Consider the following 25,101-nt stretch of genomic DNA (forward strand, 5'->3'; position numbering starts at 1 on the left):
CTCTGCAAAGAGCTTCAGCACATCTGCCTGCAGTCACCCTGGGCTGGAGCCCTGGCAGCCCTCCCTGCCTCCCCCAGGTTCCTATCTGAGAGCTGGAAAGGCAGAACTGCAGAAAATGCTCTCAAAAGGTTAAAAATAAAAATGCAATAGAAATGCTGGCCAAGGAAGGATCAGCCCTGGAAGCTTTCTAACTCTCAGTCTGAGCTTGGACATGTGGAAAAAATAATAGTCATGAAAGGACTCGCAGGCTCTCCCAGTATAGATGAACAATAAACAATACAAAGGCAAAGAGAAAAAAAAATAGATAAATTTTTATTATCCTCTGAGCAGCTGTAACATGGAAATTAGGACAGGATAACAGGCAATTTAATGCCAGCATATGCATTGGAAAATTGGAGGTGGCCACAAAGGGGATTAAATATGACTGGAGAAACTGCCAGCATTGGTATGGGAGAATAATCAAAATAAGCCAAAAGGAGAAAGGGAATGAGGATACACACCATGAACCTTTGCTACACTGTTCACAGAAATGTCAAGGGAAAACCCAAACCCATACAGCCACACACAAGTAAAGCAAATTTGTTATCAGCCTGAGCAGGAGGACATGCCTGGACAAGAAAGAAAACAATCAATCTCTGTGGGGTGACCTAAATCCAGCAAAAAGAACAAAAATGTTCAAGTATTGCAGAGTTAAACTGAAAGTTTTCTGGTTAGGGTTTTTTTTCTGTAGTTTTTAAAATTTTTTTTTTTGATCAAAGAAAAAAAAAACCTAGGAAGAAGAATGGAAGTGGTACTGCTGCTTCAAAGCAAGAGATGGTACAAAGCATGAGGCTCAGAGGAGGTGTGTGAGCACCCACAGTGCTGCATGTCTGCTCACAGCCAGCTGGGCATTCTGGTTTGAGGGAACAGATGAAAGAAGAGAAGGTGCTGAGCACAGGGGTGTTAATCCACACCAGGGGAAGCCGAGGGCTGGGGAGCCAAACCCCACTGCATCCCAAATGGCTCAGCACAGCCAGGGCCAAGGGCAGTGGTGCTGGGCTGGCTCAAACCACCCAAAAACCACTGAGTCACAGCTGGGGTGCCCTGAAACTGGGGGGATGGAAAGCTCTGGAGGAAGTGTGATGGACCATGGAGGAGGTGTGATGGACCATGGAGGAGGTGGAGCATCCCCGGTGTGCTGCAGCAGAGCAGGGATGTTGCAAATCACAAATGACAGCTGCAGGTCCCCAAGTGGCACAAAGGCACCTCCAGTTTGCCTCTCTGTGAAGCTTGTGTCAAAGAGGTGGGATAGAAAATCAGGTGACACTGGTGTTCACTGTGTGCACCAGCCCTGCTGGCTGGCAGCTGGGTCCCTGCCTGGTGAGAACTCAGCTTTGCATGGAGCTTCTGTGCTCCCAGCCCTGGAGCTGCTGCTGGAGGGTGGGGCTGGCTGTGGGCTGAGGGAGAGGTGCACAGTCCGAGCTGGCAGGTGCAGTTATGATGGAAATGCTTTGGTGGGAGTTGTGTGGCCTTGGGGAAGTTTGAGTCAAAGCAGAGTGGGTTTTTGAAATGCCATCAGTGTTTGCAGGGAAGGAGGAGCTGCTGAGGGACTGCTGTTTGGGGCTGAGGTGGGAAGTTCTGTGCTTACAGCCACAGCTGGAGCTGCTGATGAGCTGGGTTCAGGTACTGAGCTGCACACAGTGCTTCACTGGCACAGGACTCAGCTTGGAAAGTCCATGGAAAGTTCCAGCACACCCACATCTGCTTCAGGCGCCAGGGCTGCACCTCGGGGTCACATCCTCCCTGGATAAACCTGGTGCAGAGGGCACTGCCTGGGTGCTGAGCAGGCAGAGCTTTCTGGGGTGATTTGTCACTGGTGTAGGAAAAACAGAGATGGTGACCTTGAGCAGCTCCAGAGCGATGGGGCAGCTCTGCTCTTCACAGAACACTCATGTAAATGCTCCTTTTCAGGCATAAGCACATGACTGACCTCAAGTATGTGGGCAAACTGTGCATTTATTGCCATAAAATGACGGCAAGTTCACTGACAAAAGCAGATTGGGCAGCTGGTGGGGATTTTTAATCACAGAGAAGATTCAGTGGTCACTGAATGTTAATCCACAACTGTTTACACAAGCACATTGTTACTGCAGCATGTTTCTTTGAAGGAGTTAAAACTGTATTCTAACAACATAATGACATACGGTTATTAACTGACTTTAAAAGAGCATTTAGGAGATATGCAATGATTTTTTTTTATGTATATATAATGTCAATCTACATCCTTTATATATAAATATATCTAGCTATGCAGGATATGTCCTACAGGAAACAAAGGGGGCTGGTGATAGCTTCTCATAAAATTTAATGTTGTGGTTTTCTGGCTTTCGAGATGTTGCTGATTTGTCCATTTAAAAACAAACAGAAAGAAACCCTAAGAAAAAAACCCAGAACTGTACTTCAGAGACTTGGCTGTAAGCTTTCAAATTCAAATATCAAATGACTGTACCACTGTTCTCCTACTTGCAGTGTTAACTAATCCAGAGGAAAAGGACAGGAAGGAGAGCTCAGGCTCTGGGATGGGACCCAAGGGTTGACACCAGTTATGTCTCCCTACACTTCCACACTGGATGTGTAAATGAGGATAATAATGGCTTTACTCCCACTCTCAGAGTGTAAAGTTTATGAGCTCGTGGGCCATCCATTACTTTATAGCCTAGAACTGGGGCTTCTGGAAAGAAAAGGAATAAAGGTGGAGTTGGCCTTTTCCAAACCTGGAAGAATTTGCTCTCGGGATCAAGGCCACTCTGTGCAGAGGATTCCAGACTCGCCGACTCCGCTGGGGATTTCTTGGCCTGTGACCTCTTAAGATGCTCAGGTCTTGGCCAGATGGAATCAGCTTTCAGCCTGTAAAGCAGTGTAAGCATGCAAACTGCTCAGGGAAGGTAGGAGAGCTCAAGGACTTAAAGATGCTTAATTGGCTTATGGAGCTAAACTCCTTAAAGAACTTAAGCTGCTGTGAAAAGGGAAGCTGGTTTAAATCCCCAAATCTCCATGCTGGAAGGCAGAGCCCAAGTGTGCTATAGGGTGGCAGTTCAGGGCCTGGCTGTGACGTGGCTCTGCCAAGGGGATGGGTGTCCTGGGTGGCTCAGAAGCTGCTGTGGCCAGGACATCTGGCTCCTTGGGAACATTGGGCTAACAAAGCCATCTGAGAGGCTGCTGAAAGCAGCTCTGATTTGGGGAGCTCTGGGCATTCTTTCGTTTACCCTAGGAACCAGAAAGTGAGAGACCCATGAGAAATGGAAACCAGGAGGTCTGTGAACATGTGGTGCCTTTGTTTCTATTTTGTTGAGGTTTTTAGTTTGGGGGGAGTTATTGTTTGGTTTCTGCTTCAGCTAGAAAACCTCATTATGCCCCATGTGTTTAAAGTAGAAAATAAAAAGTCACTTCTCCTTTTAGTAAGTTTAGAGCTTTAGCTATTCAAAGTGGGCACATTAAACCATTTATTCCTCAGGATTAATTTTTGTGTTCCCTCCTTTCACAGAATCCAAGTCTTCATTTCTGGTCTGGGCATGACTAGAAAGATGCTAGAGCTGCTGCCTCAGCAAAGCCATGTTGGAGGGAAAGTCTCTTCCCTTGTCTGTCTTTGCTTCTGCAGTTGATGCCATCAGCCCTGTCCCAGTGCTGCACTGAGGTGTTCCCACAGCTCAGACACAGTTTGTGAGTGGCTCTGGGGCTCTGGGCAGTGTCCAGGCAATGGCAGGAGGGTCAGTGCCACAGCCCTTCACCCCACTGTGTGCAGGCTGGGCTTGCACATCACCTGGCAGGAGCTGCTGTTCAGGTGAATATCATTTCAATGGGTTTATTTAGTAGTTGTTTCCAAGTTATCAATAAAAACAGTGAGTACACCCAGTCTCAGACCTGTGCAAACACATTTCCTCCCCACAAAACTTCCATGACTAAATATCAGTGAATGACTGGCAGATGTACAGAGCCATCCTGTTCTTCCCAAACCACTAAACGACTTGTCAGATTTAATTTTTAAAATGTTTACAGGCTCAGCTGACAGCTGCACCGTGCAGCAGCAACATCAAGGCAAGTGCACCTACTCAATGCTCTGCCCAAAATGCTGTGAAGTGCAGTGAGAAGCTGACAGACCCCACGAGAGCTGTGCTGCCTCTTTCCAGGCTGAGCAGGGTGTTACAGGCACAAGTGAAACTTGGCTGGAAGTTATATGCAGGTTATTAATATACAAAGATAAGGAATGTTTAGACAGGACTGGCACGGATCTACAGGAAAAGACACAGACTTATTCATGAGTTAATGCTGGAAGAGGACACTGTTGCTCAATGCCTAAATGAGCTTTCCCTTGCCTTCCCATCCAGAAGACACACAAATTAGGCAGCCTCCCAAATACAGGATACATTTCCCTTGAGGAAAAGTGGAGAATTTAAAAGACTCAGGCACTGCACTGGGGCACCCAAGTGTGTTTGAAATGGTCAGAGTTGACAAACTACTGAGATGAAAAGCAGCTTGGGACTAAATGGAAATTGGAGCAAGAATAAAGGAGACTTCCCCAAAGATGTTTAATAGGTCACCAAGGGCAGGTTTTGTTCCAGAGGGCTGGATGGAGGCTCATAAATTACAGTTCCTCTTTTGCCTTTTTTTTTCCTCCTCTAAGAAAAGGAGAAGCAGAGGGCCTGGGAACTGCAGATGTGCAAGAGGGACTTGAGCAATGAGGTGGGCTTTTTTTGTAGCTAAGGCAAGGTTAAAATTGTGTAATTTTGTGAGGCACAGGTTAGGCTTGCAACAGGACTTAAAAGATCTGTTTAATTTACTGAGAATGTGCCCAGATTGGCACAAGACACTGAGAAGGTTAAAAACACAGGATAAAGTTTTTTTTTTAAAATATTTTTTGAGTAAGAAAGGTGTCCCCATATTTAAAGTTGTTGATCTTTGTTTTCTTTCCTCTAGGAAAGAAGGGAACAGAAACCAAACCAACACCCTGCCCCCAAAACCCCATGCCCAAGACTTTAATCTGACAATTCCTCCCAACTAAGGGTGATTCAGATACCAGTTCCTTTTTAGCTAACCACCAAACTTCAGTGGTTTGGATAAAAGGGAACCATGGTCTGAGTCATCCAGTGTTAGTATTTGATTGGCAAAGCCATGCCTGCAGGATTTTCTGAAAGTCAAAAAAACCCTGCCTCTCTGCCAGAAGAGTTACCACAACTTGTCTTGCTTTCACAAAAAAAAGCATCTGCCATGTGATATTTTGACTGATAAATTTAATGTGGTAGCGATTAAACAGTGCTTTGTCAGTTTTCTTTGTGTTTTGTTTTTTTTTTACTGAGAGATCTGCCTGTGAAGAGGCAGCAGCTATTTTTTTCCATAATTGCATCTGTTTCAGAGAGCAGACAGATGTTGGGCTGAAATTCATTACGGTATTCATAAACCCCGTTGGGATCTGATGACCTAGTAACATATAGCTACTGTTCCTTGCAAAGTGTTTCAAAGGGTTCTTACTTTGAATGAAGAAATAAATTTGCAGAAGATGGGAGGGAAGGGGGAAACTTATAGCAAGGCAGATGGCTGCACAACAGCAAGACACAATAGTTATACAAAATGTGAGAGTTCAATTTATTTCAATAAATTATCTTCCTCTTTATTTTGCAAAATTGCCAGCCAGCCTTTGTGCCCCAGTATCCCTGCAGCAGGCAGATATTGCCCTGGTATTCTGATATGAGGCAGAATCACAATGAAAAACTCAGTGACACAGGAAATAAAATCAGAGTAGGAAAAATTCTCATAGAGAGACAAAGCAATAGAAAAAGCTTTCACACAGGCAAACAGTTATCTGTATAATTTATGTATCACTGCACAAAATCACCACTGAGGATTCAACTGGTGCTGGAACAGAGTCCAAAGGCAGGAGAGAAAAATAGGAGATCCTCTCCCTGGAAGCCTTGGTGTGGCTGTTTTCAGGGAGAGCAGGGCTGACGGGAAGCTGCAAACTTCCAGGGGCAGCATTTTCGCTTGAGAAACTCCGGAGGGCTGAGCTGAAACAATGCTGTGGAGTCGTGGGTCAGGCAGCCACACAGGGTTATCAGTGCTGCAAGGAGAGAGCTCCTCGTGCTCCCTGTGCTGTGTCGACAGCCTGGCTCATCTGGGTGCTGGAAAGTAAATAAATTCCTGCAGAAGTCCCAGTGAGTGGCATTTGGAGTAATGCAGGTTTTGTGGGAGACCTGTATTTTAAGTTTTGCCCTTGGGAAATGAGGTGGACATCCTGGCTGGGATTACAGTAGTCAGAGGCACTTTTTCCAGCTTGCCTGTCCACTCAGGAATCCTTTGGGAAGGAAGCTGCTTGGTCTCATTTTGGATATCCTGTGAAACTGAACTAGCACGGTTGCCAGGAACTGAAAAAAGTTATTTAATTTTTAAAGAGCTGAAAACTACTGTATGTGCTGCTGAGTACTGTACAGGAAATGACTGTTTTGGTTTGTTTGTCTGGATTTCTGGTATTTCCAGTTTACTCAGGGTAGCGACCCTGTCTCTTGATCCTAATGCAGCAGCCTCTGCAAAGTGCAAATCTGAAGGCAGATTCAGGTTTAAATAGGACTTTTTGTCCCAGCCTTAATGTGTTTGGAATGAAGTGGGAATTTTCTTCAGTTCAAATAGGAGAAAGCATGAGAATTATTCAGAGCACAATCCAACAATCCACTGAAAATAACAAGGTTTTACTGTGATTTCCAAGCACTGTAGGGATGGGTCCCAGGAATGCTGAAGATATGAAGTGGATTGGGTTGGTAGTTCATTTTTTTAGCATCTTTTAACTAAATTGGAATCTAACTGGGTGTCCATGGCCTGAAACTTAAATCTTCCCTTTGCAGTCCAAAAATCTTTTGCAGCAGCTGCACGAAGTTATCCTGGTATTTCCCTAGGTGTGACCTGATAAAAGTATTCTCTGCTTTTCTGTGGTCATGGGATAGTACTCCTGGCACTGTGTGACTGCCACCAAGCTAGCATCCAGACACACCCGGGCTGTATACAAGCCTGTAAAGACTTTTACTGAGTAACCTTAGCCAGCCAAGAGGTGTGCCCTAAAGAAACACGAAGGAGATGTCTAAAATCTCTAGTTCATATAAAATCCAAAAGTAACAGAGAATTGGATTTGTGTCCTGAAAATGCTGGGAAGTCTCTGCAGAGGGTTGGCTCTGGGGTCATAGATGTGGCATGAGCTGCTGAGCCTGGCAGTTCCCACAGCCCTGGGAGAGGCAGGGATGTCCATTCCCTGAGCAGCATCTGGGTGATTATTTCAATATGATGACTTTGTGTGTTGGAGTTTTTCTGAATCATAATTTTTCTGAATTTACAGTTGAGAGAACTGAGAAATGCTGATAAGAGTCAGCTTGTCCTTTTTAGGCTAAACCCTCATATTAAGAAGCTGTTTATTTCCTGTAGACCAGAAATCCTGCTCTTATGAGTTATCTTCTTGTTTATTTCTCTGCCAGCGTCACACCTGTAGCTGAGACCCAATGTAAACAAAGCTAAAGGAAACAAGCCAGAATGTCGATTCCAGCCTCAGCTTTAAGCACTCTCTTCCTTTACTGACTGTCACATCTGGCAGGGGCAATTACTATTGGTAAGATTATTATGGACCCAAATCTGTGTTAGGATGCTGACAGAAGAGCTCAGGATTAGCCCAATACTTCTGGGGTACAATGGCATTTCCTTTGCTGAAACAAAGGAAGTTCTTCCCCCTTCATTCTTGCACTTCCCTTTTAATACAAAACATCCTTTGCATGCACATGGACATTTGAAAGGTTTTTATGTTCAGGTCTGTGGTTGCTGAATTTGGCTTCAGGGCTTTGACTATGGCTGTTGGAGAGGAAAGCTGCACTGATAGTATTTAATTGTCTCTTGTGTTTGTTATGCTTCAGTTGTTTGGTATTTTTAAAATTGAATTTATTATTAAGGGAACCCATTCACTTTTTATTATTAGTAAGGTAAATGTGGGTTTCTAGTTTATTAACAATTGTACTAATGCATCGAATTTCTGATTCCTGGGAGTTCCTGTGCCACATGGCTTCATGCAGAAGAGCAAGGTGGGAGAGCCTGCTCACAGGTCAGCACCCTGTCTGATCAGGGCTTTGGGTAGGACTTGCCAGGAGCAGGGCATGAGGCCACAGGGGACACCTGGAGCATATTTCTGTGTCTGTAGAACCAGTCAGCAAGCTGGTGAAGAACCAGGCCTTGTAAATCTGGTTCGACTCTGAAAAGTAGCCTTGTCCTGGTGGCATTTGTAGCCTTGACAGATCTGCTGTGAACATCAGTGACAAAACCAGCTGTTGCTTCAGTTAGACCTGCAAGGCCTTTCTGGGGAAATGATGCTCTGCCTTCCTCGACAGCAAGGGAAGAATTGCTCACAGAGTCCTGCCTGCAGCAGAGTGAGTGGGACTTGAGCACTCACCTGCAGGGTGCAGGGGGAAGGAAATGAAAAGTGGTGGTAAAAACACATAGCAGAGATAGTGAGACTTGCCTGCAAAAATACTACAAGCCACGTTATACTTCTAAACACAGATTTTCATCTCATTTTTAGGTAGAACTTTCTGTCAAGTAGAAATTAATCCTCAAGCTGGAGCACTTGCTAGAGGTGGGCAAGGCAGGCAGGATTGATTTCTGCAAAGGGTCCAAGAGATGGAGCAGGAGAGAGAGTGTTGGGTGGATAACAGGCAGGAGTTTCACACCAGTTCTCACCAGGAGGCAGGAAGGAAATGGAAAGTGGCAGGAGACAAAGGACAGCCTGAAGGTTAGAGCGAAGAGATAAATAGGGATTGTGAGAAATAACACAAGCAAAAAGGCTAATGATGGATTTATGTGAGGCAGGAAGGCTCAAATGGGGAGCAAAGCTCTGGCTTAGCTTTGTCAAAGGTGACACGAGGGCCAGAATTTTCTAAATGCTGCCCAGGGGAGAGCAGGCGGCTGGGCTGTTGCTGTGTGCAGATTTCTGCTGCATGGTTCATTGCTGCATTACACGTTTAGTTCTTCAACAAACTTACACTTTAATGCAGTGATTGGCCTCAACTCTTCAGCATTGCCTCCACACACTGGCCCGCAGGCAGGCAGAGAGCACAAACCCAGGGTCGTGCTAGAGTAGGGTACCCAGTGTGGGCTGTTGGACAAGAATAGTTTGAAGCTGAGTGACACATCAGCACTTCTTTCAAGGAAATTGCCACACGCCTTTATTTCAACACTGCCCCTCGCTGCTGGCATTGCAGCCGTCCTGGTGTGCTAATAGCCACCACAGACACTTTGACCACTTGTCTTGATTTTATGTCTGCAACGGTTTTAAGTACCGATTCAGAATTTCGGCCCCTTTGCCCGCACTCTGCGAGGGGCCAATGCCGCGAGCATCCTTCAGCAATGTTTAAGGACTTCATCTCAGAAACGTGCATTTCCACTGATTTTTGTCCCTAAATACGAGGCCTAGAAATACCCACAAGTCCTTCCAGCCTGCTACACTAGGGTTGAACGGTGTGTTCTTTCTGTGGTGCCACTGACAGGGGAAAGGAGGCTGCGGGGGCCGCGCAGCTCGGGGCCGGGCTGGCGGCGGGGCTGCTGCGGGCTGCGCGCCGCGGGGACAACCGAGCGCTGCTCCGCGGGGACAACCGAGCGCTGTTTACAGCGGGACAACCCAGCGCTGTTCCGCGGCACAACCCAGCGCTGCTCCGCGGGGACAACCGAGCGCTGCTCCGCGGGGACAACCCAGCGCTGCTCCGCGGGGCTCCGCGGGGCTCAGCCGCCGCCGGGAGCATCGCTGCCGTGGCTCGCGTTCGCAGCGCCCGCACCCGCGGGGAAGGGGCTGGGAGTGTCTCAGTGCGTGTGTGTATAAAATGCTCTTCTCTGCACGCCGTCGCTGCAGTTTTTGGGGAAGTTTCAGGGGTTTCTCGCGGCTGGCGCGCTGCCCCGTGCGGGATTGCGGGGCTGCCGCTAAGGGGGTCCCCGCTGTGGGCACGGCCCTCCCGGCCCCGCGTGGGGCGGTGCGAGCAGGGAAACTCCCATATTCCAGAGGCGATCCCCATCCATCCCCGCCCCGCGGGGAGCGCGGTGGGGCGCCGAGCGCTGCCGCCCCCGCCCCGCCGGCGGCAGGTGGCCCCGACCCCCGCCGAGCCGCACGTCACTTCCTCGCAAACTTTTTCCCGAGCTGCTTTCTCCGCCAAAGTTGCCGGCGGCGGCCGCCCGTGCCGGGGAGGGCGTTGGGGCCGGCCGGGCATGCCCGGCTCCCTGCGCCCGCCGGGGCACGGCCGGGCCGGCTCGGGCCGCCCGCGGCACCGTTAGCTGGGGCAGCGCAGCCATGGCCCGCGACTGCGCCGCCCGCAGCCTGGACGGCATCGACCTGGCGGCGCTGCGGGTAAGCACGGCCGGGGCTGCCCGCGGCGGGGCTGCGGCGGGCGGGGATCCCCAGCCGGGCTCGGGGCTGCTCGCCTCCGCGGCGGGTGCGAGGCGTCGCTCGGCGCTATCCGGAGGGCGGAGGGGATCCGCTCTGCCGCGCCGGGGAGAAGCGCCGCGGGGCGGCTGTGCGGGGAGCGAGGGACAGCCGCGGTGGCGGCGGGGACAGCGGGAGGTGCTGCTCGTGGCCGCACAGGCAGCGCAAATGCCCGAGGGGCGCGGGGCAGCAGCCTCGGGGCTCTCCCGGTCCCGCAGCCCCGGGGATCCCTCGGTCCCGCATCCCTAGGGCTCTCCCGGTCCCGCATCCCTTGGTCTGCAGAGATCCTGTCCCTTCCCCGGAGCGAGGGTCCCGCGGAGCGCTGTGCTGCCCGGCTGCACCGCGGAGCTTCCTTCCCCTGACAGGATAATAAATAATTCCTACCGGCGTCCCTAAGGGTGTTGTGAATGGTGTGGAGAAAAAACAAATGGGAAATTAGGATCGTTTGGGAAAAAAAAAAGTGTGCGTGGGGTTTCGGTTTTCGTGGGTTTTGTGTTGTTGAAGTTTGGGATATTTTATTCCTCCTCCCCTCAAGCTAAAAAAGTCAGCATTCACCTGGTTTGCGGTGAATTTTTATTGTTAACCTCCTTTTCTATTTTTAATGTAAGCCAAACTTTGGTCCCATTAAAAGCTGTGCTGTCAGTGTTTGACATCCACAGGGAGGTACCAGGGCTGTGTGTGATGCCCCTGAGTTCCACTTGGCCTTTTATCATAGAAACTGACCACCGAGCAGCCTGTCCAACCCAGACAGGTCTGCTGTGGAGTGCTCTCCACACAAGAGGAGGGAAGAGTTCAATTGTGGCAAAAAGCAGTCATCCCCAGACAGTGAAACCAAAGCAGGCTACTTTCTAAAAATATCAGGGGAAAAAAAAAGAGGGCTGGGAGAAGCCTTTGCAGTAATCACATGGCAAGGAGGGTGTTCCGGACTGGAGGCAGAAAGAAGCAGCAGGGACAGTAAAGTGTATGAGGATGGCAAAAGGCTTCAGGCTAAGCAAGCAGAAGCTCAATCTGGCTCTGCTTAGGGGTGTAAGGCAGAATAATGGAAGTTTTTCTTCAGCGATCTAATGGATTAATCTCATCTCCTTAAATAAGTAAGAAAATAGTGTAAGTTTGGAAAAGAGTCATTCTGCAAAGCAGACAGTAGGCTTTGTGTCACAGCCATCTGATTCACAGCCTCCAAAGGCTGAGCACTGCGAGCTTCAGCCTCGACAGAGGAAGGGATAAATGTCTCCTTTGGGAAGAAACCCTTTGAACACATCAGCAGTTTTTGTTTGGGGTTTGTGCTAAGGGGGAAATGGGGGAATGTGGGGGAAAGGTGAGGCTGAGCTGTGGAAATTATTTAAAGACAGGTGCCTTATGTTTGCCTTGTCTGAGGTGTTCCTGGGGCCAGTGGGAGCTGCCTGGTGTGGTGCTCCAGCCTCCCACAGTGGGGTCATCTTCAAGCTGCACGAGATGGCCCTGCTCCCCTCCCAATGGGTGTTTGCCAGGTCTTTCCCCTTTTCCTGGAAAGAAGGGGAGCTGGAGTTTCCTGATGTTGCTGGGTTCACCAGGGCAGTCAGATGCTGAAAAGCCCCTCAACTCTGCATGATGTCCTGAGGTGCAGAGGCCCTGGAGAAGAACTCACGCTTCAGACACCTCTATCTTCTTTAGCTGCAGAGATGTGAAAAGTGCATTTTAGTCAGGCTCTTGCTGTGTGTGTTGCTTTTAATCCTGCCTTGCAGAGGAGGTGGATGTGGCCTGGGTGCCTCTGGATCAACAGTCTGGGTCTTGCCTTCTGAGTGCTCTGCAGATGACTTGAGGGAAACCAAGGTGTACCATATGGTACAATGCATTATGGTAATTAACCTTAGGGTGATGAATGACCAGGCCAGGATTTGGCATCTTTCAAAGGGAATCTAGCAATTTGGCAGGTGCTGGCTGGTGAAGGGTTAGCTGGACCATGGGCTTGAGTGGTGGCAGAGAGGAAGCAGTACATCAGAGATGATACCTAACTTCAGAACAATTGAGAGGGTGGCCCATTGTGAAGAATGCTAGCAAATGGTGCAGTGCTGGTATCCAAGCAAACAAGGGCAATCCAAGGACCAAAGTCAGAGCCCAGATTAATATCCTTTATGCCTCTTAACAAGGCTTGGTTCACTGTGGTGTCCTGATTAAAAGAAGAGCGATGGCCAAGTATTTTGGCTGCACTCTGCTGTGGAGGCTTGAGATGGTAATACTCCATTTGCTAGCAAGGGCAGGGGTTTTCACTATATTGAAGTTAGTGTTAATATTTATTTAGTCAATTGTTTGGGTTTTTCCTAGAGTACCAGAAGCCTTCAGAAGCAGTCTGTTAGGATGCTAAATCAGAATGAAATGTATTGAAGGGGGAAAGAGAAGCTAATTTTGAGGCGCTTAGATTACTCTATTTGCATAATAAATAAGCTTAGAGAAGAAGAGTGAAGACAGCACACATTGGATTGGAGGGACAGTTGCAAAGTCCAAGTTAAATGGTTCCTCTGGGTTTCTGTGCAGTGTGGGCTCTTCTTAATTCAGCAATGCTGCTTTCTGCATTAGAGGTGAGGAATTAGGGTGCTGCTGCTGCTTCCAGTGGAATGTAGTAAGTATTATGCATGGAAGCCCTCCTGGAAGAGTTCCTCAGACACCATTCTGTGGGGAAGCTGTACATGAAGCTGGGGTTTGTACCACCCCCCAGCTGCTTTAGCAGTGGCAAGGGAATATTTGCTGACTTTAGCCCCACTGAACCAAAGTGTATGTCTTCTTTATGTCCAGACTAGTGAAAACATAAAATGAGGAAATGAGAAGAAAGCAAAGCATTTCACTGAGATCCAGTGTTGTAGGCATTCTTATGCCTGTGGGTCTATATGTGAGTTTGCATATGCGTATGTGAGTGTTCCCACTTTTTGGTTACTTTTTAGTGAGGGCTTTTGGAATTGGGGTTTAAGCCTAGAAGGCTGACTAACTTGTTTTAAAATAAGAGACAGGAAAAACAAAGACACAGTCTGGCCTGCATGGGTCGAAAGAAAGCCATCTTGATCTGGTTTATGCATTGTTTTTCTTTAAAAATCTCTTGTTAAGGTTGACAGTCCAGGAAGTTTACAATTAAAACTCCTTTAACTTAACGGTAAAACCAAATGAACTCATTAGTACTTTCAGCTGTGAAAGTCTGGGCTGTGTTGCTCTAAAAGCTCTTGCCATTTATCATGACAGTTGTGCCAATAAAGGCAGAAGCTGCTCAGAAAAAACCCTGTGTTTCCACTGGAGTTTTGCCAAGGTAAACATTTCCATATCAGATATGAAGAAAGAATTACATATATTAAAAGATTAACATATAAGTGGAGTTGAGAGTAGCTTGATACCTTTAAGAAAAGGATTTTTGCAACCAGGGGCATAGAAATGGTATTTCTGAGATGTTTTTCTGTATCACATCCCTCAGCAGTACCAACAGGCATCAACTGACATGACAGATTGCTGAAACAGATGTGGTAGAACTGACACATGGAGTTAATAATGTTTTATATAAAACTCTCAGTGATACCATTGCAAGAAATGAGCAGAGTGATAAATGGCTTAGCCAGAATCCAGGAAACTGGTCTCTTGAGTTCTTAATGGTTTTATATAAATCTCTCAAGTGAGTTTTAACTGAAGCACCAGATTTTTTAATGCACTCAGTCATTCAGGAGCCAGCAGTGCCCATGCCTTGCAACAGGATGGGCTGTGTGTACCTGAGGGGCTGCAGCATTGCTGGAGGAGAAGCTCTGTGCAGTGTTGGTGTTGGAGAACTGATGCTGTAGCAGGAGGATGGAAGTTGGTTGGTGTGGAATGGTACACTGGTCACCTGACTCATTAATCTTTTATGTAAATTAACAGCAGTCTAGTTTGGGTTCAAAGCTGAGAATTTAATACCTCAGTCAAATTCACTTTGATATGTCTGCAGAACAGGAGAGTTGAGTGCTCTCAGCCTGGGTTGGTGCATTTCCCTTCTCTAAGGTAACTGGGCTCAGATGCTTCATATTGTAGTTTTTTCAGTTCTGCTCTTCAGGCTTTTTCCCTGTGTTGCATTGTTCATACCAAGTGTTTCACAGCAGAGGACAACAGCTCAGCCTCCAGACTAGCTCAGTGGGGTAGGGCTTAGGAAGCCTGGAGGTTTTTCCATATTCTGCTGGGAAGCTGAGTCAGCAGTTGAATTCTTGTATTTTTCACACACCTTCATGTACTTGCTGTATCTGCTGTAGTACCATCCTGCAAATTTTCACTGAGTTGTTTTGTATATAGAGTTTTGTGAAACTTGATTGAAAACTTTAATATTAATGCATTTCTTACCCTGTGAGTTGTCAATTTCCCCTTTATTGTGCAACACAGATCATTAGGAGATGTGCCTCAGACATTTCATTTTGATGGTGTACAATTACTCTTCATTATGAAGTGGTTGCTCTAATCCAAATAATGCTATTTCTTCTGCTTTTTGCAGGACCCTGCAGGAATATTTGAACTGGTGCAGGTTGTTGGAAATGGGACATATGGACAAGTCTATAAGGTTTGGATGCCTCTTTAATTCATTGTGCTGTAAAGCTGTATTTACTAAAGCAGAAATGAGCCCTATTTAAGAAGGCTGACAATTGATCCAGTAATATTTGGCAATAATGGTTTGTCTTGCTCTCTCTTCTGCATAATGCAAAGTGTTTCCACCTGTGAAATTCCACAGCCCTTCCTTCTGTCCTGTTTTCATGTCTCTTTGCTGCCACAAATCACATAAATGGATTGGCTTTAGGTACTGACTTCCCTCTGCCCTGGTTTTTTCTGTCCCGTGCTTATTTTCTCTTTTTCAAAATCATTAAAAAGGTGTCTGGCAGAAATTTGCATCAGTGATGGCTAAATTTGGGCTGGATTGAGTGGAGTTCAAGGCTCAAACAGCAAGACAGAGGTGTCAGTTAACCCTGCTCTGCAGGCAGGCAATGAAGGCTTTGATTTCTGTCACTACCTTTGTCACTGTGCTATCAAAGCAGAACCACCAGTCAAGAAACTGCAGCAATTAACATTGTTTGCCACAACAGTGCTCTGTACACTCTGCAGTGCACAGCTTACTGTAGTTAGAACAGCAAGCCTAGAAAAGTGTTCTTTCACTGTGAAGCCTTCTAAAAATTATCTGAGGGGAAATACTTGTGATTAAATAGGGAACCAAGTTCCCATTTGGAGAATGAAGACAGAGGAAGGAAAAGGCTGTGCTGCTGAACCCTTGGAGGTACATCAGGAGAGCAGTGGCACAGGAGTAAGTCTGGTCTTGTTTCTCCCTGAGGTCTCACTCTGCCTGGCCAGTCCTTGGGTGGCTGGAAGCTCTTTGTGCCAGGAAACATTCAGGGTGCTGTTGTTTGTTACCTGTAAAAAGATCCCAAATCTCCCGAATGTTCTGTGACGTAGCCAACTTTATTTTGTGTCTGGATTTATTTTATATTGGGCAAGAAGAATGTTCAGCCTAGTCATCTTTGATGGATGTTGAGTGTGAATCAGCTGCTTAATCCTGGCAGAAGCAGGAAGGAGTGTCTGTTTCCTCAGAAGAAGGGCAGCTGCAGTGAACAACTTCTGCAGTGGCCATGAGAAGTTAGGCTGGTACTTGTCTTTTTAACTTCTGTGTGGTAGGCCCACTGATGTACAAGATGCTAGGACTGATAGAGTGAAAGAATGGAATTCTGGAATCGTTTTGCAGTTTGCCCAGTATAGGTTTGTGATTATAAATACTTAAGTTATAAAGTAGTCTCTGTTATCCATATACTTTACTCATATCACTAGAGTATGTTTTTATTCTCCAGAGGTTTTAGATTCTTCCATAGATTCAGAAACTACACACAGTAATTTGCACATAACCAAAGGAAAACTTATTTCAGGCTGGATAAATTACATTCAGGATTTCTAAATTTCTTTGTTGTCTGTGAAGATGATTCATGTTTTAATATATGCAATGCCATAAAGATGAAAATAAAATTTTGAGGATTCATCATTAGATTCGGAAAACAATGTTTAACAGATTTATTGAAGGAGATTATTGTTCATGCTGAATTATTCCACACCAGTTCCAGTTCAGGGTCTTTTAAAATGTAATGGAAGAGGTATAAATTATACACATAATAATGCTAGAGCTGTGTAGAAATGTTATAAAGTTAGGATTTGTGTATAATAACTGACTAAAAGCAAGGAGATTTTTTTTTACAACTGTCAGTGTCATCTGGGAGGAAGTGAGAAGGCTGAAGGTGTCACCTGCAGGTTCTTGGGGTCTGTTGAGACATAGCACTGTTTTGAGTTCTTTGTGTAGTGCCATTACCTCCAGGAATTTAGCTCTCTGAACTCCTTGGCTCTGAAGAGCTGGGCAGTGATGGTTCATCACCCTTGGTGTACAACAGTTGTATGCTGCTCTGTGCTTGTGTGCTCAGTAATAACTAAACTGTAACTTTAGAGGAAGTGAAATATTTTTTTTCGAAGACTTCTGCTGTTAGTTTCATACTCTTTGATGAGAGGTCTGTCTTGGGTAGGAGCCTGTTAAAGCATTTTCTGTTTTTCAGTTTTCAGTGCAGGGTTGTTTTTCTGTTGAGTAAGTGGGGAAAGGAAGATGTGGAGGCAGCTGAGGAGGTTGGTGTTTTTGAAGTGTTTGGGTGACACAATTCTTCCTGAGCTCTGGAAGAGCCTGTGACACTCTGAGTTTATAGCTGCTCTGTTTTTTCAGTTGTCAAGAAAAAGAGGAATTGTTCCTAATCCTCCTCGTTCAGCCATGCTCTGAGAGTCCTCATCCTTCTCAAGTTTTCATGGGCCAAATGAGGTCACCAACAGCATCTGTGCAATCTGTTTTCTCATGTCAAGAGGCACCTGATTGGGACTTTTTGTCTTCCTTTCTTTTAGGGATGTGGATCAGCCTTCTCCTGGGCTTGGCATTTTTGAGTGGCCTAAGGAAAGAGAGGCCAGTGTCTTTGGGTAGTGCCAGGGGCTGATGTTTTTTGGCACATGATCTGGCAGGCTGGTGATGAGCCCTGACAGATTTGCAGTTGCTGTGTGTGTGAAATGGTTCTATCTTTAATGGAATCTGAGGGCATGGGGAACTTGAGAGAGGTGCTGTGGTTTGGAACTGTGTGAGTCAAGAGGGAAGATGTGGCTTCCCAGTAATGCAGCTGATGAAGCAGCAGTGCTGTTGTTGAGGCTTAGCAGGGGTGGAAACAACCCTGCCTTCTTGTACTGGCCATGCACAGCTAATACTTTTATTTCTATGCAGTCACAAGACTCTGAACACAAAAAGGAAGCAGGTCTCAGTAAGGAAGTGTATGGGGTTTTGGTTGGGTTCTTATTTTTTGAACACAGCTGCTCCTTGGCATTGAATCATGCTTCAATTGCTGACATGAGTTATGAGTTACTTTGCTGTTGATGTACAGTGGCAGGAGTGCAGCAAAACATAAATAGGACTTTTCAGTTTATCTTAAACAATTTCAAAGTCTGTTAAGTTCCTCATATTCTGTTTCACTAACTGGCTGAAGTCATTGAGTTGAGAGTGGTGGGGGAAGCACCATGGGGTTTTTGAGACTCGGGAGTGTGTGGAAAGAATCACCAGACCATGCTGAGTTATGAAGTGTTAGAGATGGTGAATGTGCATAAGCTGAAAACTCCAAAACCATCCCTTCTGTGGATGGGTCAGAAGTAGCCACTTTCCAAAGATTGTGTCTTGGGGCTGAAGTGTGATTTCAGAGTCTCTGAAGTGCCTCAGAGACGTTAAAAATGACATAATCCTGGGTTGTTTTGTCATCATTTGTGGTCAGTTACAAGTTTTCAAGCCAATCTTAGTCTTCAAGGCACTGAGATTTTGATGAGTCAAGGAGGGAAATCAGTTGCACTCTACAGAAATGACAAAATGCTGCTCTCAGTTTCACTAGCAGTTGGTAAAAGTGCTTGTTTGTCTATCTGCTTTCTTTATTTCAGTTTTTGGTAGAAGAGCTGATTATCTTGTCCACATGAAAAACTAGTTAATTACAGCAGGCAGCAGTGTATAAAGACACTGCCATGGTGCACAGGATGGAGTCAGCAGCTCATTGCACAGATCCTTGGTTGGCTTGTGCAGACAAATAATGGAGATTTTCTGCTGCTCCCAGCCACAGGCATCTCTCTCAGGAATAAGTCTGGGCTTATTATGTGCTGCTGCCATTGTAATGAGATCTGAAATGCTGTTGATGTGGGGCTGCAGCACCACTAAAACCCTAGACAGGCATTGGCTTGGGGTTCCAGTGTTTCACTTCTTCAGCCTCCAGTTTTTAATAACACCCATGAATTCTGCATGTGTGTGTTTGTTCCTCTTGTCTCAGTTGTCTGCAGCTCCTAAACACACTCCCATAGATGTCTACATGCCTTTCTTAATGCTTCCACAGCACCATTCTGCTTTTCCTCCCCCATCAGAAGGGGTGTGGAGTTAGTTGGCACCTTTGGTACCAGGAGGGCAAACTGTGCCTCGAGCTGTGTCAGCAAGAGCACAGCAAGAAAATCAGGGATATGGGATTATTTCCCTAGCTCTTGTTAGCCCCCACCTGGAATACTGTGTCCCACCTTTGCTCCCCCAGTTCCAGAGAGACTTTGAGAAACAAGACAGGATTCAGCAAAGGGCAACCAAATGGTTTTAGTGGGTTGGAGAAGGGAAAGGCTGAAGGAATTGGATTTTTTTCAGCCTAGAGAAGAAAAGGCTGAGGGCAGTATGGTCACAGTTCTCAAGTGCTTCAATGATAGTTTGTATAGGAGGTGCCAATATAGGGATGCACAGGGCAAATGGGTTGCTGAGAGAAAACTCCATTTGTATGTAAGAATTTGGATTACTAGTCTGGAGGATACAAAAAAATGTAGGGGGAATTATTTTCATCTGAACTATGTATATGAAATAGGTAGCTTGTTTTGTGTATTCAGTTGTCAGAGCCAGGAGCATTTTTGTGCTGAGTTTTTCCAGGGTTTTGGCCTTGTGTTTGGGGTTTTTTGTAATCTTTGCTTCCTTGCCTATTTGCATGGCAGTGCCAAACTACACTCAGCACTGGATTTTAAAATAATGGATCAAACATGCGAAATTAATTAGCAAATTGTGAAGTCCTGGTTCTAGTTAGTGAATATTTCAGAGGAACTCAATTAAGATTCTTAAGAGTCAGACTAGTTTATCAAAAATAGAAGAGTAAGGATGTGAAAAAAACCTCTCAACTGTGGAGTGCCTCTATACAATAAAGGCTCTGACTGAACAGAGCAATGTACAATAATTAGATGTGCCATATCAGCCATTAGAGAGTAGTAAAATCCGTGCAAATAATTTGTTGGCAGGCCTGCTGCTTTCACATCCTCCATGGTTTGGACCTAAAAGTCCATTTGGGAGAGCACAATGCATTTTCATCCTAAACTGTTGGCATTTTGAGCTCACGTTGCGTAACACTTCAGATTTTGTCACTGGGTCATGCTATTTTGAAGGTAAGAGAACGTGCTAAAAATGCACTGGTGATAATATGAGCACAGTAGGAAATAGTTCAAGCTCTTAATTCCCTGCTCAAGCACTTTGCTGGGCTTTAAGAACCTCGCTAGTGACATTGATTTCAGTAATCCTGACTGCTCAGTGGCATCCAGAATGATGACACTTGCAGATACAAACCAGAGTGACCAGTGCTGATGTGTCTGAGTTCTGCAACATCTGACCTACCCAGAAGTATTGTCATTGTACACATCATCTCTTCTTTAATATAAATTAGTGGAAGTGGGTGAAAACTCGTAAGAAATTCTCTATTTGAAGTCCAGAAAACCTCCCAGACACGCAATGAGCTATGACAGTTGCTGAATGAATGACAGGATATTACTTAATTTTAAACAGCAGAAAATCTAGTGTGTTGTTTATAGATGTTTGGCTGATTCCCGTGGCAGGTTAGCTTTAGTAACTATGTTTCTCAAAATGAACTGCTGGACTTTAGAGCCTGGTGAGGACATGGCACCTTATCTCTCTGTCTCTGATTCTTTCTGAGAGCTCCCTGTGAATTGTACTATCCAAGCCTGCTTTCATGTCTTGAAGAATGCACTTTTTTTTGAAAGTCCTTCATTGGTCCCCCTGGGCTACAACTAGTAAAGCATAATGAAAGGAACAACGTATCAGCTGGTTTCCTAAAATTGAAGAAAAAACTGTTTTTCAGCTGTTTGTAGTACACTTTTTATTTTTCAAAGCCTATGTGTTGGAAGTCTGCCCTTGTAACCTACTGACCTTGTGGGATTCCCAGAAGGTTTTCAAGATTTAGTTTAGAAGTACCTTTTCAAAGGCTGTTTCTTCCCCATCCCCTATTTCCTTCCCATGAAAACATTAAATTTTAGTAACTTCACAGATCTTACTGAGTGAACAGTCCAGCAGACACACTTTGTAGCAAGCTGTGACCTTTTCAGTGTCCTGAATAAATGATGTTGTTAGCTGCTGTAATAGCTGGGGTGTGGTCTGGAGCAGTGCCTTTAGGAGCTCCCAGCATGTGAAAAATGCGTTTTATTAAAACGGTGAGAGAAGGGCAGCTGGGGAGATCTTTCTTCTCTTCTTGCCTCTGCTTCCCATCATAGCTAAATCCATGAATTTGCTGGAGATGGAGCTCTTTGTGGGAATGTAGCTGTTAAAATGGAGGCAGCTCTTGTTTTTGGGAAGCATCTTGGGACTGTGGTTAGGAGGAATTAGTGGGATTGTGGAGGTGATTTGTGAGAATTGGTTAGCAGCCACTGACTGAGCAACGTGCTGCTTGAAAACAGTTCCACTGGAATCCAAACGTGAGTTCAAGGGAAACCCTGGTGAGAAAATTTCAAGAAATGAGTTGGCTTTCGTTTTCAAACTTTGCTTCAGAAACGTCAAAACATTGCATTTAATTTGCTTCATTTGAGCATACATTTAGATTTGACAGGATGTTTAATAGATTGTGGAAGAAAGGTGCTGTCATTCTGAAATAATTTGGCATGATGAAAATAAATGTGAATATTAATGTGAATTCTTCTGACTTTTCATCCTGAGAGGAGTGTTTGCAACCAAAAGTGAGACCAGTTGGCAAAACACTGGCATTTTGTTGGTATTTACTGAATAGTGAAATTTACTAAATTTCATTTATTGACTGTGCAATTGCCACATCTGATATGAGGTTTTTTAATACAATTTTGTATTGTATCTATTGTTAAAAGTGGAAGTATTTAGAGGAAAAGGGCATAAGAGAAATGTAGGGTGGCCTTCTGAAAAGAAAATTCCTCAAGTTCAGTAAAATGTAGATATCTTCCTTATTTAGTAGGCTGAATTTTAGCAAGGCTTTCCCCCAGTATTTCAAAATAACAAAAGAGTAACCAGTTTACTGATTATTTCTGTTGCAGTAGATTTGTCTACTTCTGTTTTACTCCTGGCTTTAAACCTGTGAACAATTATACTAAAATATGCAACAAAAACAACATGAAATAAATATGCATATGTCTTAGATAATGCATTCTCAGATGCATTATTTACACAGATTGTTCATGATGTTGTCCTGTTATATGGAAAAAAGAACTAGAAAAAATGTTTTTTCTTTAATACTTGCTTTTTGCAGTCTAACATGAAATATTTATCATAACAGGCTCCTTGCAAACATTCTGCCCCCCAGAAGCCAAATCATATCACTAGATATCCAATTGCTTTTATTATTATCAGAGGGTGAAGTTAGGAGAAGTGGATAACCAGCATTACCCCACCTGCTTTGAAAATCAAATTCCTGTGGTGGGATCTTGCAGAGTTCCTGAGTTTTGCCCCACAGAAGAGAACAGGCAGCACAGAGCATGGCTGGGGGCAGCAGACCATCCCTGCTGGGAGATCCCCTGGAGATGGAGGAGATGAATTCCTGCTGTGGGATCCCCTGGAGATGGAGGGGGTTTGTTTCCAGAGCCACTGGGCTGTGCTGTGTCATCCCTCCCGGTGGAAGATGGCCAAGTTTTGCAGGCAGGCAGTTTGGGAATCGAGGAGGAGGGATGCCCAGTGAACCCAGGGATGGCTTGGATGGCTTGGAGAGGGTGTGAGCCAGGGAATGTGGTGCACTGAGGGCACACTGGGCTTTTTGTGCATGTGCAGATCAGCCTAAGCAGGGCTGACGTTTCCCAAAGGCGTTTGAGCTCACGTGCAGGTTGCTGGGTACCCAACTGGGACAGCTGCCTTGGCAGAAAAAGGGCTTGCATGTGGAGAAGGTACATGTATGGTAGCCTGCTCTCCCCAAATGGGCCTGGAAATGGAGAAAGGGTGAAGGAATAGAGAGATGCACTAACTTTCTTTTGGACACTTGGAAAAGTTCAGTCAGAGCTCATTTGAATAGAGGAAGACTCAAAACAAAGGCTGGAAACTCAAGTCTCTGATAGCACAGGTTGGAGAATAAAGGACAGGGAGGATTTGGGACTCACCCTTTTCTATGTTCCCTTCTTCTTTTCTTTACATTATGTTAGTTCCTCGGTACCCACCTGGTGGAAGACTTTGCATGGCCTATATCCTGGTTTGCATGATGGAGTTACAGTATTTCCATGCTCACCCAGGAATCAGCATGTACAGACATTGTGTGGATGCTCAGGTTTCTGCCCATGTTTGCAAAGCACCTACTGCATTCAGGAGGCTGTTCAAATAGTCACAGCAAGCTCCTGGTCAGCTCCAAGGCCTCATAATGTTATTTGGCTTCTTGCATTTGCCAAAGTCACAGCTCTCTGGCCTGAAATGAAATGGCCTTTTCAGTGCTGGGTGATGGTCAGAGCCTGTGTAGTTCTAGCCCTGTCTGTCACACAGATGGGTTTTGAATACCATAGTGAGTATGTGAAATATCTGGCTGGCTAAGCTTTTGGGGTTGCTGTATCCTGCATTGTTTACATTACTGAGTTCTGGCAGACCTCTCCCTTTTAAATATATTAATATTAAAATAGAGTCATTCTTTTTTGTATGGAGATATCCTTCTGGTCCATATCTGTCAGGTGTGGCTGGGAGGCTCCAGGCCCCTGAACTTGGGTGGAGGCAGTGCTGAGCCACACCAGGGCTGGACAGGGATTGTAGATGCCAGTGAAGGGTCGGCTGGAGATGCCACTGTGCTCTGTAAATTGTGGCTCTTCATGGGGAGCCTGTCTGGTTGAATCCCCTGGTGTGTTAATGCTGCCTGAACTTCCAGAGGGGTTGTTCCTTCACTTTAGGGGAGCATATGCCACCAGTGTATTCTTTACTTTCTGGCTTCCTTTATTGCCAGACAAATAGCATGGATGTGCCCTGTTGTCTGAGCTGTCAAATTGTGAGATACAAAAAGTCAACAGAGATTGCATTATGCATTTTGATTCCTCCTTATAGAATTGGGAGCATGATCCAAAAGTGAAATGGGGAAGCTGCTGCCTCTGCATTTTCCCCCAGCCTGGGGCAAGCTGCTGGCTGGGCAGTTCTCTAGGTGTGTTCAGGAGTTGGTTGTGATCTGATAAGCCACATCTGGCTGGTGTCCTGCCTGCCAAGGAGGTCATCCATGTCTGTGAAGGATTCTTTATTAGCAAGCAGTGTTTGCAGTCCAATACCAGAGATGACACAGAGGGCTTCACATTTTAATCTTTTTTCTGCTCCTGCCCATGCTGTGGCTGCCTTGGTGCAGCTGTGGATTTCTGCAGATGTGCTGCTGCTGAGGTTTTGTGGTCCAGGTGGGTCTGTGACAGGGTGTGTGCCTGGACCTGGGGGTGAAGCAGAGCAACAGCTCTCTTGAGGTTTGGCAGAAAATAGTTTCTTATTCTTGTCCTTTTTATCTTTCTTTTTTTTTTTTCTTTAAAACTTGGTGAAAACAAGAGGAAGCTTTAGCAGGTAGGAGGTTGATGCCTTGCCACAAAATCATGTTCTCACATATCGGTGCAGTGAGGGCAAAACCACTAGCTGGACCCACCCCTGGCTGTGGGCAGCATTTATCTTCCCAGTTAGTGATAAAACCCGTGCTCTCACTGGATCATGAGACATATGAATATTAAATTACTCCAGTCAGCTTTTTAATCAGTGTTAACTGCTGACTTCTCTAAAACAAATTCTTTTGAAAAGAAGAAAAAGCTGGTAACAGAAGTAAACAGAAATTTTCCAAGAACTGAGCAGTAATTTCCCTCTATTAAAGACATTGTGAAAGTGAACAGAAATGGAGTTATGCAAAAAAATGAGCATTTTGATTGCTGGTGTGTCTGGATCAGTGAAAGGGAAATGACGAACAAACCTGATTCAGGCCACTGAGCATGTCCACACTTAACAAAACTGAGCTAGAAATAACATTTCTAATTAAACTGGGTCAAACCATGTGTGCAAACCAGGTCTTTAAAAATAATTATATGAAACCTCGTTTTTTTCCAGTCCTTTGCACATGATGTCATTTGTTTGACCTATTCAGGGAGGATGTAAAGTGCTAACAGTGGCATGATGGTGCTTTGTGCTCACCTTGCACTCGTTTGATTGCAGAGTAAATGGCAAATCAGAGTTGGTGCTGGGGAGCCAGTCTGTAAATGTGACTCAGTGACTAATTTCAGAACTCCTTCTTAGGGGTTGTTTTTATGTACCTCTTCTGTTACTGAATGTAATAAGTTTTTTTTTTTCTTGTGCAAGCATGTCAAAAATATGTATTTTCTGTAAGCCTCAG

At 45.4% G+C, this 25,101-nt stretch overlaps 1 protein-coding gene across 2 annotated transcripts in view; it reads left to right on the plus strand.

Moving 5' to 3' along the window:
* Positions 1–9,984: 9,984 nt before the first annotated feature.
* The window catches only part of NRK (Nik related kinase), an 82,508-nt gene continuing 67,391 nt past the window's right edge, over positions 9,985–25,101 (plus strand). The window contains exons 1-2 of one of the 2 annotated variants that reach the window (XM_085060519.1): positions 9,985–10,390; positions 14,934–14,999. In XM_085060519.1, the coding sequence (XP_084916645.1) occupies positions 10,334–10,390; positions 14,934–14,999 (123 nt within the window). In that variant the 5' untranslated portion in view covers positions 9,985–10,333. The remainder of the gene's footprint in view (positions 10,391–14,933; positions 15,000–25,101) is intronic. The other variant, XM_085060520.1, reaches the window with a different exon arrangement.

Source organism: Lichenostomus cassidix, chromosome 4A, assembly GCF_008360975.1.
Source record: "Lichenostomus cassidix isolate B80296 chromosome 4A, HeHo_3.0, whole genome shotgun sequence".
NCBI classification, from domain to species: domain Eukaryota; kingdom Metazoa; phylum Chordata; class Aves; order Passeriformes; family Meliphagidae; genus Lichenostomus; species Lichenostomus cassidix.